The following is a 15468-nucleotide window of genomic DNA, read 5'->3' as shown; positions in this document are numbered from 1 at the left end:
TAATTATATATATATATATATATATATATAATTATAACGTGTAGCTACTAAACATAGGCTACAGTCCGGATAAATCCAAAATCTCCGGGTAACATGAAACAATTCTAGTACAGAATTAAAATAGCCAGCACCTTTAAAAATATATATTTTTAGCTAATTGTTAACTCAAAGAAAACGGGTTAGCCTACATGAAAAAAGTTTTCCTTATGAGACAGGAACGGTGAACCAATCCATCTAAACAAACGCTGAAAGAAAGGGGCTTCTAAAACGATCGATTGTTTAATTAAAGATGCTGAAACCTGTCAAGCAGCAGAATGATGAACTCAGAAATGTGACTTGCAGAGGAGCTGCGTGTGTTTTAATGAAGCGCTCTGTAATTGCATTTGCACCCTAACGGACGCGGTCTGACACGTTGAAGTTAAATATGTAACCGATTTTGGATTAACATTTCACACGTTTAATGCACTCTGTCGGGAGAAGAAATCCATAGTCCATCAGACAAGAATTTCTGCCAGAGCTAAAAACGGGATTATCGACTAGGCAAACTCAACTTTTTTTTTTTTTATGAAAAAATACGTGTATCATTTTTAATAGGAAAAACTTGCATAAAACAAAAACAAAAAACAATACAAATAAATCATCAAGACCGACACTCTTTCTTTTGGAAAACTGATGTATTTGATTATTAGAGTAAAGAATTACAGTATCGTAGTTGTTAGTAGGTATTAAACTGTAGAGAAACTGGGCCCTAAAAGATCTTCCAACTTTTCAAGAAAGTGCATGTAACAGTCCATATATATATTTATATAATATTTATAAAAACACTATCATCATTTGTCCCCGGTCGAGATGGACCATGTCTTCGAGTAAGACTATGTACAATTGCTGTAAAGGAATGTGTTGCTCCACATCGGAAAAAAAAATAAAATAAAAAATAAAATAAAAAATGTATAGGGCGCGTCAACACGTGAAGTGCAGTAGATGTCAAACAAAAGACGCTAGTACCTAGCAGCAGTTTGAAAGCCCAGCAAAACCTCAAAGATCACACAAGGCATTTTCCCCTCCCATTCGTAAGTGTGTGGACCTCTTCATGTCGACATCTAACAACCGTTTTTCTTTGTATCCTATAAGCACAAATAAAGAGTGAGAACTGAATGTAGTAAAAAGCAAAATGAAGATACTAAGGTCTAAATAAACAGCTGAGGTGAAAACTTTTTTTATGCTTTTCTTTTTTCTTTTTTTTTTCTTTTTACTTCTAAGACAGAGAGAAAAGGAGAAGCCCATGTCCCTGGATTTATGAAATGTTGATATTTCTCAGAGGAAAGTTTCTACACAGCGTGTAAACCATCTAGCACAGATAAGTGTACAGTATTTACAGCCTTATGTTGCACTTTTTAAGCTCTAAATCATTACATGAACATCAAGTTTTGTTAACACATATTACAGATAGAAAATAATTTAATGCCATGGTGAAGTCTTCTACCAAGAAATGCTAAGTGTCAAAAGCACACTTTAAAACACTCATACAGATTCACTCTGCTGATAAAACAGAAAATAACATAAAAACTAAGTAACTGTTAATATTTCCACTTGGTTTTTCGAGCAAGGTTATAATCACTAATAAATAGGCTCCATAAAACTATAACGTGTTGTACATTGTACAAAAAAAAAGCAAGTTCTTTTCAAACTCATCTTCATAAAGTCTTAATGGCAAGCAAAAGCAGATAGAGTTTTTTTTTTCTTGCTTTTCATTCTTTCTTTCATGGACACATATATGGGAGCATGTGTTTGCCAGTTTAAGAGTGTATATTTGTTCATGAGAGCAACAAAAACGATTCTCTAGTTGGTCACTATCTCCTTGTCCTCCATGAAGCGTGTGAAGCGGAAGTGAGTCCCATTCTCTGTGTTGGCCATTTTCTCCAGGCCAGCCAAAGCAGGATTGGGCTCAGAGTTATGCAGCTTTTCCATGCTGCCTGTCAAGCCTCCGATCGGAGAACTGCCCCCGTTGCCCACACTCCCTGAGAGTGGAGGGGGCAGGCCTCCATTCTGGATCACAGAGATCTCGTTGGTCTTCATGGCCAGGCCGTTAGAGAAAGCAGCAGCATACTGATTCCAGAAGCTGGTTGGGTCTCCGTTTCCAGCCCTTCCAGTTAGGTCCTTTTGGAAGAGCTCAGGGAACTTTATGGGGTTTGTGCCGAGGAAAGCCATGGGACCGTCTACTGAAAGCCTGCGACCACGCCGTGCAGGAGCACTGTTCCACATGTGGGTACCCATATGCACCTAGTGAGAGGGAGAGAGAGAAGGAAGTGGAAGAAAGGGATTAAAGAGTATAAAAACAAAGAAGCAGTAGAGCTACAATGTTTAAAATTTGGAAACATTAAAATGAATAACACGTGAGATGATGCAATGGAAAAAGAGGACCAGTATAATAATTAGTATTAAAATAGGCCCACTGGAAGCAGCATTTGTCTAATTATTAAAACAAGGTTAAAATGTTGTAACGTTCACTCAGTGAGAATGGTGGTCTGCATATAAAACAAAGGACCTGTGGTAAACGTGTGTTGTGAGAAAATTGCACTGTCCACTTTCATTGTGCTGGACAGTATTGTATCTGACAGTTGCCCCCAGTTCACCCTTGAAGCATGCAATACATTCAGGAATGTTCAAAAAAGAACAAAATTTAATTGTCACAACCCTTAGGGTAGCATTGAACAAATGAGTTGTACATTTTCTCATCTTTATGCTACTTTTGCTATTTACAAAGCTCAAAAATGATTTAGTGATCGTTTATATGATATTCTTTTCAAACTGATAGTGTTTAATGCATTGAAAAATCATTATTGTTTTTTATGCAGTGAAATCAGAAAATGAAAAAAAAATATTCAATTTAATTTTCAATTTCATACTTCGCTTAAAAAGTACCTACTTATTTATTCAGAGGAAAATTTATAGATTGATATTTACATTTCTTCCTGAAAATTATACCTATTACAAGTCAAATTTCACACAAATTAGTGCAATTACATATCCATATAAAACCACCAGGATTCTGTTTATCTGTGTGCTTGGCCTTTTTATTTATTGCGATCAAAGATAAACTCTGGAAAAATAGTGAGTGTGCCACTGCTAAGGGTGGTTGCCGCTGGTAACTGTGGTTAAGCCAGTTAAGTGAAGCATTCTTGGCTTTGTTCCATCAATTTCAAGCTCAGGTTTCAACCCAATATTCATATAAATTGGATGACTCAACATTTCCACTTCCTCTTTATTATTTCTCTATGCTTTCTTTATAATTGTACACTTTCTGTATAATTTCTTTATGTGTGCTTGTGCTTTTCACCCCCCCCCCCCCCCCCCTCCCATTATTCACAAAGCATTCTACTTATTTTCCCTCATCAATACTTGTTTATACGGTCAATCCCTATTTTGGCTGGCTTTTCAAAAACATGAATAGCAAAATAACATAAAGTAAAAAGTTCAAATAACTCATTTCATAAAAACAGAGAAAAAAATTTTCATCTCATATTCAGCAGTGATTACCTTGAGATTTCCTTTGGTGGTAAATGCTCGTCCACAGATGGTGCAAGCAAAGGGCTTCTCTCCCGTATGGGTTCTCTCATGGATTTGCAGGGCACTGGAGGAGGAAAATGTCTTCCCACAAGTGTTACAGTAGTGTTGCTTAGGTGTCCTCCGTGGTGGGGCAGCTGAAAGTACTGGAGAAGTGGAAGCAGATGAGGTCACCAGTGCCGGTGGCAAGTCTTTTACTTCAGGTTGAAGGCCATGCAGAAAGCCATTGACCTCAGTCTTCATCATTGAGGACAAGGGTCCAACAGATAGAAGCGATGGAGTTGGGCTGGAGGCAAGGCTGGTGTTAGGCTCAAAGAGCTGGGAGGGTAAATCTCGCATCTGGTGGGTCAGCATATGTTGCTTCAAGTTCCCCTTGGTGGAAAAGCCCCGGTTGCATACTGTGCAAATGAACGGTCTCTCTTTGGTATGGCTTCGGTAATGGATGTCCAAGGCACTCTGGCAGGCAAACGTTTTGCCACAGATGTCACATGCTGTATTCTTCAAGATGCCTCGCTCACGGAAGGGGAAAAGCATGCTAAGAGGATCTTTTGATGAGTTAATTGAAGTAAGATCCAGAGCTCCAGGACTGTGAGAATGAGACTGCATGAGACCCGCACTAATGTGGTCTAATGACAATGCTCTCTGCTGCCGGTCCTCCAGACTAGGAGACTTTTGCTGTTGGATAGTACCATTAGAGGGTGATGGAGCTTGCATGGAAGAGGTAGATTCAGAGACAGCTGGACTTCCGGCACTTTGGCTTTCAATGTCGCCTCCAAGTGAAGATGAGTCATTTGTGAGTCTGTCTCCTTCCATTACTTCGTTCTCCATTAATTTCCCTTGGTCACACTGCTCTTCTTCTTCTGCTCCCTGGTTGGCACTCTTCTCCTGGCTCTCAATGCCTAATGACTCCTGTGGAGTAGGGGATGAACAGAAGCTGTCTTGAGATGCATCAACTGACTTTGGTGTGTCTGGAATGCTGCTGTATGGTCCATCTTCAATTCCTTCCATGTTTTCATCAGAGAAGTTGTCAAGATCATCAAAGTTTCTCTCATCGAACGAGCCAGCATCGGATCCCATGGATTCTGGATAGTTGTCAGGAAGAGGGGTGTTAGGGATCTGGCCACCCATGTGCATGCGAATGTGTTGTTGAAGTACCACAGCATTTGTGAATTTCTTCTGGCAAATAGGACAAGAATGCTGGACCCTCAATGGCGGCATAGCTCGATGGACGCTGTAATGAGTCTTGAGGTTGCCCTTGGTGGTGAAGGCACGACCACACACTTTACATTTGAAAGGCCTCTCCCCGGTGTGCGTGCGGTAGTGCATTTTGAGTGCACTATGGCAGCTAAGAACACGGTGGCAGATAACGCACTCATTTGGGTCTGTCACTTTCCTGTCAATGTTCTCAACTAGTTGCTGAAGCTTAGATGTTTCTGAACCTTGGAGAGGATCAAGGAGACCCCCGAAAGGAAACTTTGCTTTGAACTGTTCTGACATCAGGGGCATGAGTGGGTTAGTGGCCATTGGAGGACTGTTGGAGGTGGCGTACTCAATGGTACCCTCCACTGCAGAGCTCATGTTGGTGGTCAGACTGGATGAATGGTTGTTTTCTTCAAATTTTTCATATGAGGTAGGCAGGGTTGTACTCTCACCTTCTTCCAACACATTATCTGTGTTCTTCATGGGTGCTTCAGCAGGACCTGAGTCGCTTTTAGCAGAATGAGAAGGGCTGCTTATAGCCATTGAGCTATTCTCTTCTTTCTTGATGAATGGAGACAGGTTTGGTATAGTTGGTGGAAGTAACATGCCAACAGAAGATGTCAGAGTAGACAGAACGGGTTTACTATCGAGCCAGCTAGTCACTGGCTTCTCAGGAGGCATAGACATACCATAGGGAATACCAGTACTCGTAGGAATATTGTCTAGATGCTCTGGTACAGGATATGGGTTCATCTGAATGTGCGGATACTTCTCTTTATGACGCTGAAAATGAACCTTCAAGTTACCGCGGGTGGAAAAGCGGTTTCCGCATATGTTGCATTTGTATGGCCTCTCACCTGTGTGAGAACGTAAGTGAATCTGCAAAGCACTGTCACTACCAAACACCTTCCCACAAAACCTGCACTTATGCTTGAAAAATGTATCCTCAGAGCTACTCTTCGGTTCAAAAGAAGAGACATTAGGTGGCTTGCCTTTTCTTTGCTGAGCAAGTGCAGCCAGTGAGTTGAGATCCTCAACTGTGGTACCAACACTGGGCAGTGCACTGGAAAATATTGGGTTGCCTGGTGGGGGCTGAGGTAGAAGGGTATTAGCCACAGGATTCAGTAGGCTTCCCATTGCAAAGGCTGGTGTGGATGACTTCGCCAGTGATTGATTTCCCAACTGAGGATGCAAGCTTCCTGCATTACCTGGCCTCTTGTCTGAAGGTGGGGCATTAACGGTAGCTGGCCCTGCTGCTCCAAGGTTTTGAGATGACTCTCCCACACTGGAGTTGTTCTGAGGTAGCTGCACAACATTAGCCATCTGTTTCAAACTGCTAATGCTTGCAGACTGGCTAGCTATGCTCTGTGCTAACCCTGCAGCAGCTGCCAACTGTTGAGACAAATGGGAACTAAGAGTGGTTAGTGGGCTAGTACCTGAACCTAAAGTCACCGGGGAAGAACTAGGTGGTGCCTGGAGCTCAGGTGACTGTGAGGCTAGCAGAATAATCTGGTGACGAATCTGCTCGATGAGCTGTAGCTGATGGATCTGCTGCTGCTGTAGGGCCAAAAGCTGCTCCATGAGGGCTGGCACAGCCACCCTTTGTCCTCCCGTTGCTCTGGTCTCTTGAGAGAACTGGGCCACTGCAACTTTGGTGCTCTGTAGGTTTTCAATAATGACGTTGCTGTTGATCATGGAAAAATTACCCAGCTCAGTCAAGTTACCCAGCTGAGGTAGTGAGGCAGAGATGACAGAGTTCCCCAGATTAGACCCAGTGCTGCCCAGAGCTCCATGGCTGCTTCCAACGCCACTGAGTGGACTGCCAGCTGCCACATGTCCACTTCCATCATTATGGGGTGCAGAGACTCCTGACATCTCAGTGTCCATGGCCTCCTCTTTCTCAAGTTCGTTCTGTTCCAAAAGGTCTGTCAACTCTGCTTGATCTGTGTTATTAGTTGTATCATTCATCTGCTCATCAGGATTATGAGGAGAGGAGCCTGGGGAGAAGGTTCCAGAAGGAGACACTGGATTTTCATTAACAATTAGAACTAATTGATTCTTAGTGCAATTCTTCTGGTGTTGTTCAAGATCCGATAGTTCAAAGAACTCTGCGCAACATCTGCTGCAGACATGGGCACCCGATTCTTTACAGGGGGAGTCGTCCGGGTTGGTCTCTGTGTCCCCTGCAGAGGAAAATAAGAGGGGGGAACAGGGGGATTAGTGATTAGAGATGTTTTGTATCTGAAGAAGCAGCTTTATCTGTTCAAATTCTTTTGTTGTTAATCTTCTCTTAATCAGTTTAATGCTTATCCCCCTCATACGTTCAAAAAACAACCATCAAAAAAGAAACACATACCAAATAACACCAAGAAAGAGGCCTCCACACTATGTAGAGCTATGATGAAATAGGATAAGAAAAGAGACAAAATCAATAGCACTTTTACAATATTGCTTAAAAGTGATCTTTGAAGATGTGTATCAAAGTCCCATCACTTCAACCACCTTAGGTTATCATTTTCTTCAGATAATCCATCAAAACATAAAAATACTATGAACTGAGAACAATGGGCACTAATGAAATTTCATAGAGGGCCATTGATTTCCAATATTTCATACTCTTCAATGTCTAAATGTCCACTAGGCACAAATCAACCATTTGAAGGACTTATTAGACTTTCAATTTGCTGTCAACTTTGCTCATTTTCAACCAACTGCAGGCATCTTGGACAGGTTATCCCTGTCACTAAACTAATTTGTATCCAGTCAGCTTGCAATCAGGATCTGACAGAAACAAGTAAGCCTTTGGCATTCAGATTGCTACGCACTCTACAGAAGCACAGAAATTCACTTATACCAGGCAGACATAAATGAAGTAATTGCATGGTAATTTTAATACAGAGAATGGTTTTAAAAATGATTTGGAATACTAAATAATTATTCAATCAGTAGTAACATTTGTAACTAGTTTTAGGTGATCGTTTATGAAGCACTATCAATGCAAGCATTTAAAAAAAAAAACATTTGGCTAAGCAAGAAACTCTTTGCTTGATTAAACAAGTGTTTAAGTATACAGTAAGAATATCACATGCCAGAACACATGCTGTTTTTTTCTTAATTTATACAGTTAAAAAATGACTTTTTCCTGAAAGTGAACCATAAGCATTTGCAAAAGAAAGCGAGAAAAACTGTTCAGTTCCCTCCCTCCCAGCCCTTATAGGGCTGTGGCCTTTCTCCAGTTTCCTCATTCTTTCTCACCCCACCTCCTCTCTTTTTGTCCCTCAAAAATCATGCTGTTTAACATACAACATAAGTTGATTTACAAATTGCAATTCGCTATGAGTCCCACTCATTGTGGGGCTTCGCTCTCAACATTTTCATCATCGTGGAGATTCATTTGCAAATGAAACCCCTGCAAGAAGTGTGTCCCAGCCCTGTGGAGAGACAGGATGGCTCCCCATTGTTCCCCAGCATGGGAGTGTCAGAGCAGGGGAGAGGGGCGAGGGCCCAGCCTGCTCATCACGACTGGCTCTAAAGCAGATCCTGTTTAATTCAGAGATTATCTTCCCCCTGTGTCTCTCTGAGCTGGAACATCAGATAACGTTAAAGTTGCCATGACAGTAAAGCCGTGTCTCACACAAACGATGTGTTGCCCAGATGGGAAAAAAGTCAACTTTTTTTGATGAAAAAGTTTTAATATTAAAAGTCTGTTGAGGTGAGGCTAATGAAAGGGGGGAAAGTAAATATAATGTGGGGGAAGTTAAGAAGATCACTTGAGTAGAAATTAAGGACTGAGGTGTAAATCATATCATACTGCTTATTAGAACAAATAATTATATATATATATATATATATATATATATATATATATATATATATATATATATATATATATATATATATATATATATATAATAATAAAAACAAAAATGCACATTAACTGTTGCTTTTTATATACAGTATAATATATTATTCATTTAATATAATAACAATTCAGTCCAAAAATGAAACCACTTAAATTTATTTAGTGCGACCTGTTGCAAATTTTAGTAACTTCATCTGATCACAAAATACAAATACTAACATAATATTTTTTCTGTCTTCCTCAGTAAATATGTACCGCAAGAGACTTACTAAAATATGAAAAACAGCAAGTCTTTGGAAAGAATAAAATAATAATAATAATAATAATAATAATAATAATAATAATAATAAAATTGAGGGGAAAGACATAATGTAACTTTTGGTTTTGTATCCTTACAAATGCATACTCAAATGTTCCATCACTGTGGACTATTAAAATTCACACCTTTAATTATTCATTTAAATATAATATTTAGATTTAAACAGCACCTTATTTTCTTAGAAAATACATATTCTAGAAGATGGACATTTGAGCTGATTATTTCCAAACAATGTTTTGATGACCATCAAATGACGTGAAATATATTTAAAAAATTATTTTTTTCTTGACTTTCCGAAGAGACATTTTGTCACAACCTCTGACCTGTTAATAAAGCATGCACTTTATTCAGCATGTAAACACTGCATGGTAAAAATCTAATAAATAAATATATTAATTAATTAAAAAAACATGTGCATACCAAAAAATAAATAAAATAGTATTTGAGCAAATACATTAATTAATTAGCATTTTGTAATAATCATTTTCAGTCTAAATTTTTTTTTTTTTTAGAATTTAATTAAACTCAAATGACAATGTACAATGGGCAGCTTACAAAGCCAGATGTGTATCTATACGAAGTCACTCTAAAGTACATGGAAAGCAAGAAACAACGCTAGTTTGTGCAAGCTATTGTACACTGTGCACGGCTGTTTGCTGAGCTGTAGATTAGTGAGGCAGAGCTAGTTTTAATGAGAACCGTTCTATACACTGTGATGGCATTGGGTCACCGTCAGCATGCTACAGAGAAGGTCAAAGATCTCATCCCAATCAAATCAAGACAGAAAAAAGACAGAGAGAATTGGTGAAGTGGTAAGTATAAAAAAAGAAAAAAGAATGACTAGAAAAAAAAGAGAGGATAAAGATACATGAGTATAATTTTTAATGTCTACGTTACTTTTCTCAGCTGCAGGCGCCTTGCTAGTTGTGACTTCGAAGAGTGAGTTACCGTTCACTCAGAACCTCCTTGTGTGTCTCTTACTATCTTCCACCCGCCCTCAACTTTCCTGCTTTCCCTTAGTGTCCCTCCCTCACTTTCTCTCTCAAGCCATAGAAAACTTCCTACTGAACACTAGATGGTGTGCCTGGGAAAGGCTTCTCTGCTGGTCATCGAGCCTTCATCCTCAGTTCTTATGCCTTGCTCTTAAAAGGACGAGTGTGAGAGGAGACTTGAGAATTTATTATTATACATTTTTTTAAGCCACTTCCAAAACGTTCACTACATAAACACTGACAAATTGACGACATACAAAATCCCTGTTGTTTGCGATGCTTGTGTGTGTTTTGGAGGGGGTGGAAAGGGGGGGGGTCATCTCTCTGGGTGGGTGTGTGGCAAATTTGCTGAGGTGAAAGGGGAAAGCAGCCACATTGATCTCAATCCACATCACCCCCCAACTTCTCAACCACACACACACCAGGAAAAAAAAAAAAGTAAGAGTCCCTGTTTGGCTGACTATAGCACAGCATGGTGGAGGTCAGAGACATGGTACACATGATCAAACCGTGACCTGATCTCTCCTCGCCTCCGCAAAGAGGAAGCCTGGCAAAGGTTAAAAAAGCTCTACATCCCACCCCCAGTGACAGGCCAACAGGGACAGACTCCTCACCTCAGTCTAGTCGTAATACTGCTTTCTAATACCTCACACAGGCAGCAAAGCATAGGGGGGAAATTAGCGTCTCTGCTTTTCTCAAGTGAGAAGACACCAGGGACGTTTATCTGTATTTATCAAGACCTGGTTTACACCAAAGGTTAAGGAAAAAGTTACCTACCAATGCTTAAGTCATGAAGACAGCAGAACATTTCTGACCTGACATAGCCTACAGGTTACGCCTTTGCCCTTTTGCTTTGAATGAGCTGTATTTGGCGAAAATGTGAACTTGGTCAGCTGACAGCGGTTGACAAACACTGCCATTCACTTCTTTATTAAATTGAAAAGGGAACATCCAGCTATGCCATGATTTTGAAAATCTGTTTTCTTTTCCGTTTCTGAAATTCTAGGAGTAATCACAAAAAAAATAAAAAAAATGTACCTGCCTTTGCACGTCAGTCGCCAAACAAGCTTATGTAAATCTGGGCCTGTTCTCGTATTAATTTTTAATAACATCGAGCTGATTTCCGTATTTCGTTCTCTACAAATTAAAAGGCAATAGGCTATGTTACAATAAGAGGATGAAGGCCTACTTAATATTGCATCTCAACACACAGAACCGCGAAAATCAGTATTTTAAAAAGAAAGGAAGAAAGAAACAGGCTATAACAAGGGGGAAAACGATTATCACTGATATATATATATATATATATATATATATATATATATAGGCCTATATATATATATTTGTTATTATTATTATTTTATAACGATACATAAACACATTGTATGTTTAAGGAACGCCTATGAAACAAAAATTGTGACATTTAGAAGCAACTGGTGTCTATAGCGGCCCATGATCTGCAACGAAAAGCAGTTTAGTTTTATTTTATTTATAACCTTAGAAAATAAATGAATTAACGTGAAGAGGAGCAGCGTAAAATAACGTTGCTGTTTACTGCAATATTAAAGAGATAATATAGTAATTGTTGTGCCAGTATACTAATCTTTATGTTAGCCTACATATAGAAACATTAATTATAATTAATGTTTCTATATGTATGTTAACATAAAGATTGCCGTAGAACGGTCATTAAATTAAAGGTGTGCTATATTTATATAGCCTACTAACTTTCCTTTTTGCATTTACAGTAGGATATAAGTAGGTCACTTCTGTTAATTCGTCACATGTTCCACATCGGAATATTGAAAATGGATTTAAGATGAATAATAAACAATAATAATAATAAATGAAAGAAAATTATTTGGATATAGTTTCTATATGAAACAAAATCCTTACCTCAAGGGTACCATTCTAATCAGAAACATGATAGCCTACAAAACGCTGAGTTAAGCAAGAGATAGGACAGTTCCTCCGAAACACCCCGTTTTAAAACGGATCAAGACAAGTAAGACACTTTCCTGATCAGAATGTTCAGTCTGCCCTTTAAATTCTTTTTATAGCTCGATGGGACATGAGACGGCCTTTGATAAATGCAGTTTTAAAGTAGTAAAACAAGAATAGGCTTAAAATGTGTAGCCAATAACTGTTACAAAACCTAGTCACTGCCTGCTTGGCTTCAGAGTCAGAAATGTTCAAACACTAAAAACTATTACATTAAATTACTACATTTAGTAGGAGAGCATTTTAGAAAAGAAAAAAAAAGGAATCATTCATACAGATTTAAGCTTGTAAAATCGTTATTTTACATGTGCAAAGAAAATAATAATTCTATAATATATTAATAAATATTTTGCAATATTATTCTTATAGCTCGTAAAACATGTTTAGTAAATGTAGCTACGTTTTAAAAGATGACAGGGCACTGTATGAAAGATGAGTTTGGTCACACAGTGTGGGACAGTGTGTGTCGGAAACTAGCTAGATGGCATGGGCTAGCAAGTCAGCTCTTGATCATAAAACTGAATTAAAAGCAAACCAACAAGATTACATATTGGTGTAGGCTACGTTTTCGATACCCTTCTTTTGTATAAGAAGGTATAGCAAAATTAACATGACGCAAAAAGTTTCAGTTATAGGCTGTAAGTGAGAAGTCATAATGGAAAAGCTCGATTAGCCTATACATGAGATTATGTGATTTCGTTGTCCGATCGCTCGTAACTATGCTACCAGTCTTTACATATTACAGTTTCATAAGAGTGGGAAATACTGGGGAAAAATATTTTTAAGAAAACAAGTTTCGCCGACGTCTCCTCCACCTTTAAGGTCGCATGACATAATTTTCGATAACGGAGTGAGATGGGCACTGTTGGTCAGTGAGATAACATGGTGTAAAACTATATACAAAAGAAAAATAATAATCGTATCACATTGCTTCTTTCTGGGTTTTGGCGCTGCTGAAGTCTAGAGATGCAATATCCTACAGAAGAGGGGAGGAGGGGGAAAAGCTGAAAACGAATCCCCACTTGTGTGGGCAACTTAAACGGGCCAGAACAAAACTAATTCTATGAGCTTTAACTTTCACCAATAAATACTGGGGAATTTTGTAAAAAACATTTTTCATAATAAAATGAAACGCGAACATTGCCTATTATAGCCTAGCTACTTTCCTTCACAAGTCAGCTTGAGACCAACTTAAACAAAAAAAAATAAAAAATAAAAAATAAAAAATAATCCTGGGAATGGTAGGCTATAAAGGGATTCTTAGAAGAATCACACAGACCTAAATGAAACGTGTTTTTGTTTTAACGCAAAGTGATAGTTTTGAGTGGTCTAAAACTTTTCAGCTGTAAATAGACCTCTTCCAGCGAGTCCCTTCAGTAGCACAAATAGCCTATATATCAAGTCCTTGTGTGAGTTTTATAAATAAAAAAATCCATGGGGGAGGCACACTAAATACGTTAAAACTAAAATAATCTTAATAAAAGTAGAAATCGCTTTTGGTAAAAAGTGCAGCGCGAGTTTATGTGTGTGATAAGGGCTTGCACTCACCATTGTGTTCGGTTAGGACCGGCTGCGAGTCGGACTGGAAATGCTGCGGCTTCGCTTGTTTCCTCCGCGACATGCTGGCTCACGCATCAGCCACGAAAGAATAAAAAATTACTATCAAATCTGCTCAAAATTACGGAAATCGAGCCCATCCACCGCGCATGTGTCCTGTTATGATTATCAATAATGCCTCGCGATTAATCATGGGAGGGGAGGGGAAGGGGGGGGGGGGTCCTCTGAAAGGCGATTGGCACCTTGCCAGCCCCCTATTCAAATGAAGTCTCTTTAATCAATTAGCCGCTGATTTGCTGGGGACTCTTGTCTCTCTTGCTGCTCCCACCCAATGAGTTGATCCGTGTGGAAGAAAGGCTGGATTTTCCAACTCCCTTTAGATACAGTTTAACCCTTCTTAGCAACCATCTGGTGGCTACGTTAGAGCTTAACTTGGCCACTACAGGAATGTCAATTTCTCTTTCGAAAGACCAACCGTGTCTTTTGATCTCGCTGTGCATCAAACTGGTGCTCAAAAGTTGCAATTCACGTAAAAGTGTCCGGATGGCCAAACTCTCTGCCAAAGGTCTTCCAAAGCCTTTTCCGTAGCTTGACGTTTCAGAGCGTGTAGCGTATCCTCGTTTGTGATTGGCATTAAAGTTGTTGTAATTCAGCCCCTGGATGATTGCACGCGCAGCGTTTCTAACCAAGTCGATCTTTCCTCAAGGCAGCGGTGTTAAAAGTAGGTCGTTCAACGTCGTTTCGTGCGTAATGGCAACTATCGGCGTCTCGAGAGTCCAAAGAATGTATCAAATGTCCCAAATCAGATTCATCTGATTATTGCCGAACGGGATCAGTAACACGTTTTCATCACACGCCGCATTCAACGAACAAACAAACTTTAAGGGCCCATGCAGAACGGTGAGAAATCCTCAGCCCCACCCCTCTGTTATTCTATTGGTCAGTGCTCTGTTCTATCATAACTCGCGCTCTGTGTCCCTCTCAGTCTCGCACCCACCTCTCCTTCCCGCTCTCACTCTCTCACCGCGCGACCGAGAGACAGAGGAAGCGCTCGGACTTCACAGCGAACCGCTTCGGCTGTGCGAGTGCATCAACCTAGCCTGTTTGACAATAATATCGCAAAACAATTTTAGCTTTTTATTTTTCGAGGCAGTGACCGAGAAGACAGTCCTCATCCAAGAAATCTTTAGTGCTAAAATGTTAGAAGGCGCATAAAAGTGAAAAGTCTGGAAATCATCAAGAAAGTCTTTGGAAACAAGTATATTTTAGAATCGATTTAAGATGGAATAAAAAAACAAACAAGCAAACAAACAAAAATAAAACAACTGTCTTTAAACAGTTAGCTCTTTCGACGGGGAAATGTGCAATGTGTTGTCAAAAATTTATTTTGATTAGGGTTAGGGTTAAACATGACAAAAAAAATAAAAATAAATGTATGACATATGAAATAAGAGAAAACAATACGATAATTTGCTTCAAAATTTCCCCAAAGTGCTTTATCTTATAATGGACAAATTATTTGCTGAAGCATTTGCATATTATTATTTTTTTAAGTAAGAATCACATATTTACATTTTTCAACAGCCTATAATTGTGAAAAGAAATGTGATTTAATAATTTCACATGCGTAAAACAAAATTGACATTATCATTCCAAACGTAGCCTAGTTATCTCCCCATGTTACTTTACGTTGTTATACAAAATCATCTCTCATTTGAAACGATTATATTTAATAACAATAATAATTATATGAGTTATCATATTTAATAGGCGGTGTTTTAAAGAAGAGAGATTCCCCTCTGATTGCACTGCAGCGACTTGCAAAGCTGAAGATTTATGCCCTGGAAAAGACAAACGAAGCTATCAGTCTAGCTGATTTTGAGAAATGAAGATAATAACGGTACTATAGGTGATGTCTCGGATGCCATTATTTCTCACTGAATATTTAACGAACTGCTGCCGGCGAGATGGAT

General features: G+C 39.1%; 1 protein-coding gene across 2 annotated transcripts; it reads right to left on the bottom strand.

Moving 5' to 3' along the window:
- Nucleotides 1-655: 655 nt before the first annotated feature.
- On the bottom strand, nt 656-14403 carry sall1a (spalt-like transcription factor 1a). Of its 2 annotated transcripts, none has more exons than XM_026267594.1 (3): nt 13487-14403; nt 3538-6947; nt 656-2280 (listed from the first exon to the last, which is right to left on the bottom strand). In XM_026267594.1, the coding sequence occupies exons 1-3, from the start codon at nt 13557-13559 to the stop codon at nt 1840-1842; spliced, it is 3924 nt and encodes a 1307-aa protein (XP_026123379.1). In that variant the 5' UTR covers nt 13560-14403; the 3' UTR covers nt 656-1839. The 2 variants fall into 2 exon arrangements, with proteins under 2 accessions (XP_026123379.1, XP_026123380.1); XM_026267595.1 differs by lacking the exon at nt 13487-14403 and adding an exon at nt 9843-10186.
- Nucleotides 14404-15468: the final 1065 nt, after the last annotated feature.

The sequence above is a fragment of the Carassius auratus genome, chromosome 7, assembly GCF_003368295.1.
Source record: "Carassius auratus strain Wakin chromosome 7, ASM336829v1, whole genome shotgun sequence".
NCBI lineage: Eukaryota > Metazoa > Chordata > Actinopteri > Cypriniformes > Cyprinidae > Carassius > Carassius auratus.
This window is presented reverse-complemented; position numbering and strand designations above follow the sequence as displayed.

Excerpts from the sequence above, each read along its gene's own strand:
- sall1a (XM_026267594.1), bottom strand. The coding sequence starts at position 13,559 with ATGTCGCGGAGGAAACAAGCGAAGCCGCAGCATTTCCAGTCCGACTCG. Across the intron at positions 6,948-13,486 it reads GGTCCTAACCGAACACAATG|GGGACACAGAGACCAACCCG; the intron begins GTGAGTGCAAGC and ends TTTCCTCTGCAG. Across the intron at positions 2,281-3,537 it reads CCACCAAAGGAAATCTCAAG|GTGCATATGGGTACCCACAT; the intron begins GTAATCACTGCT and ends CCCTCTCACTAG.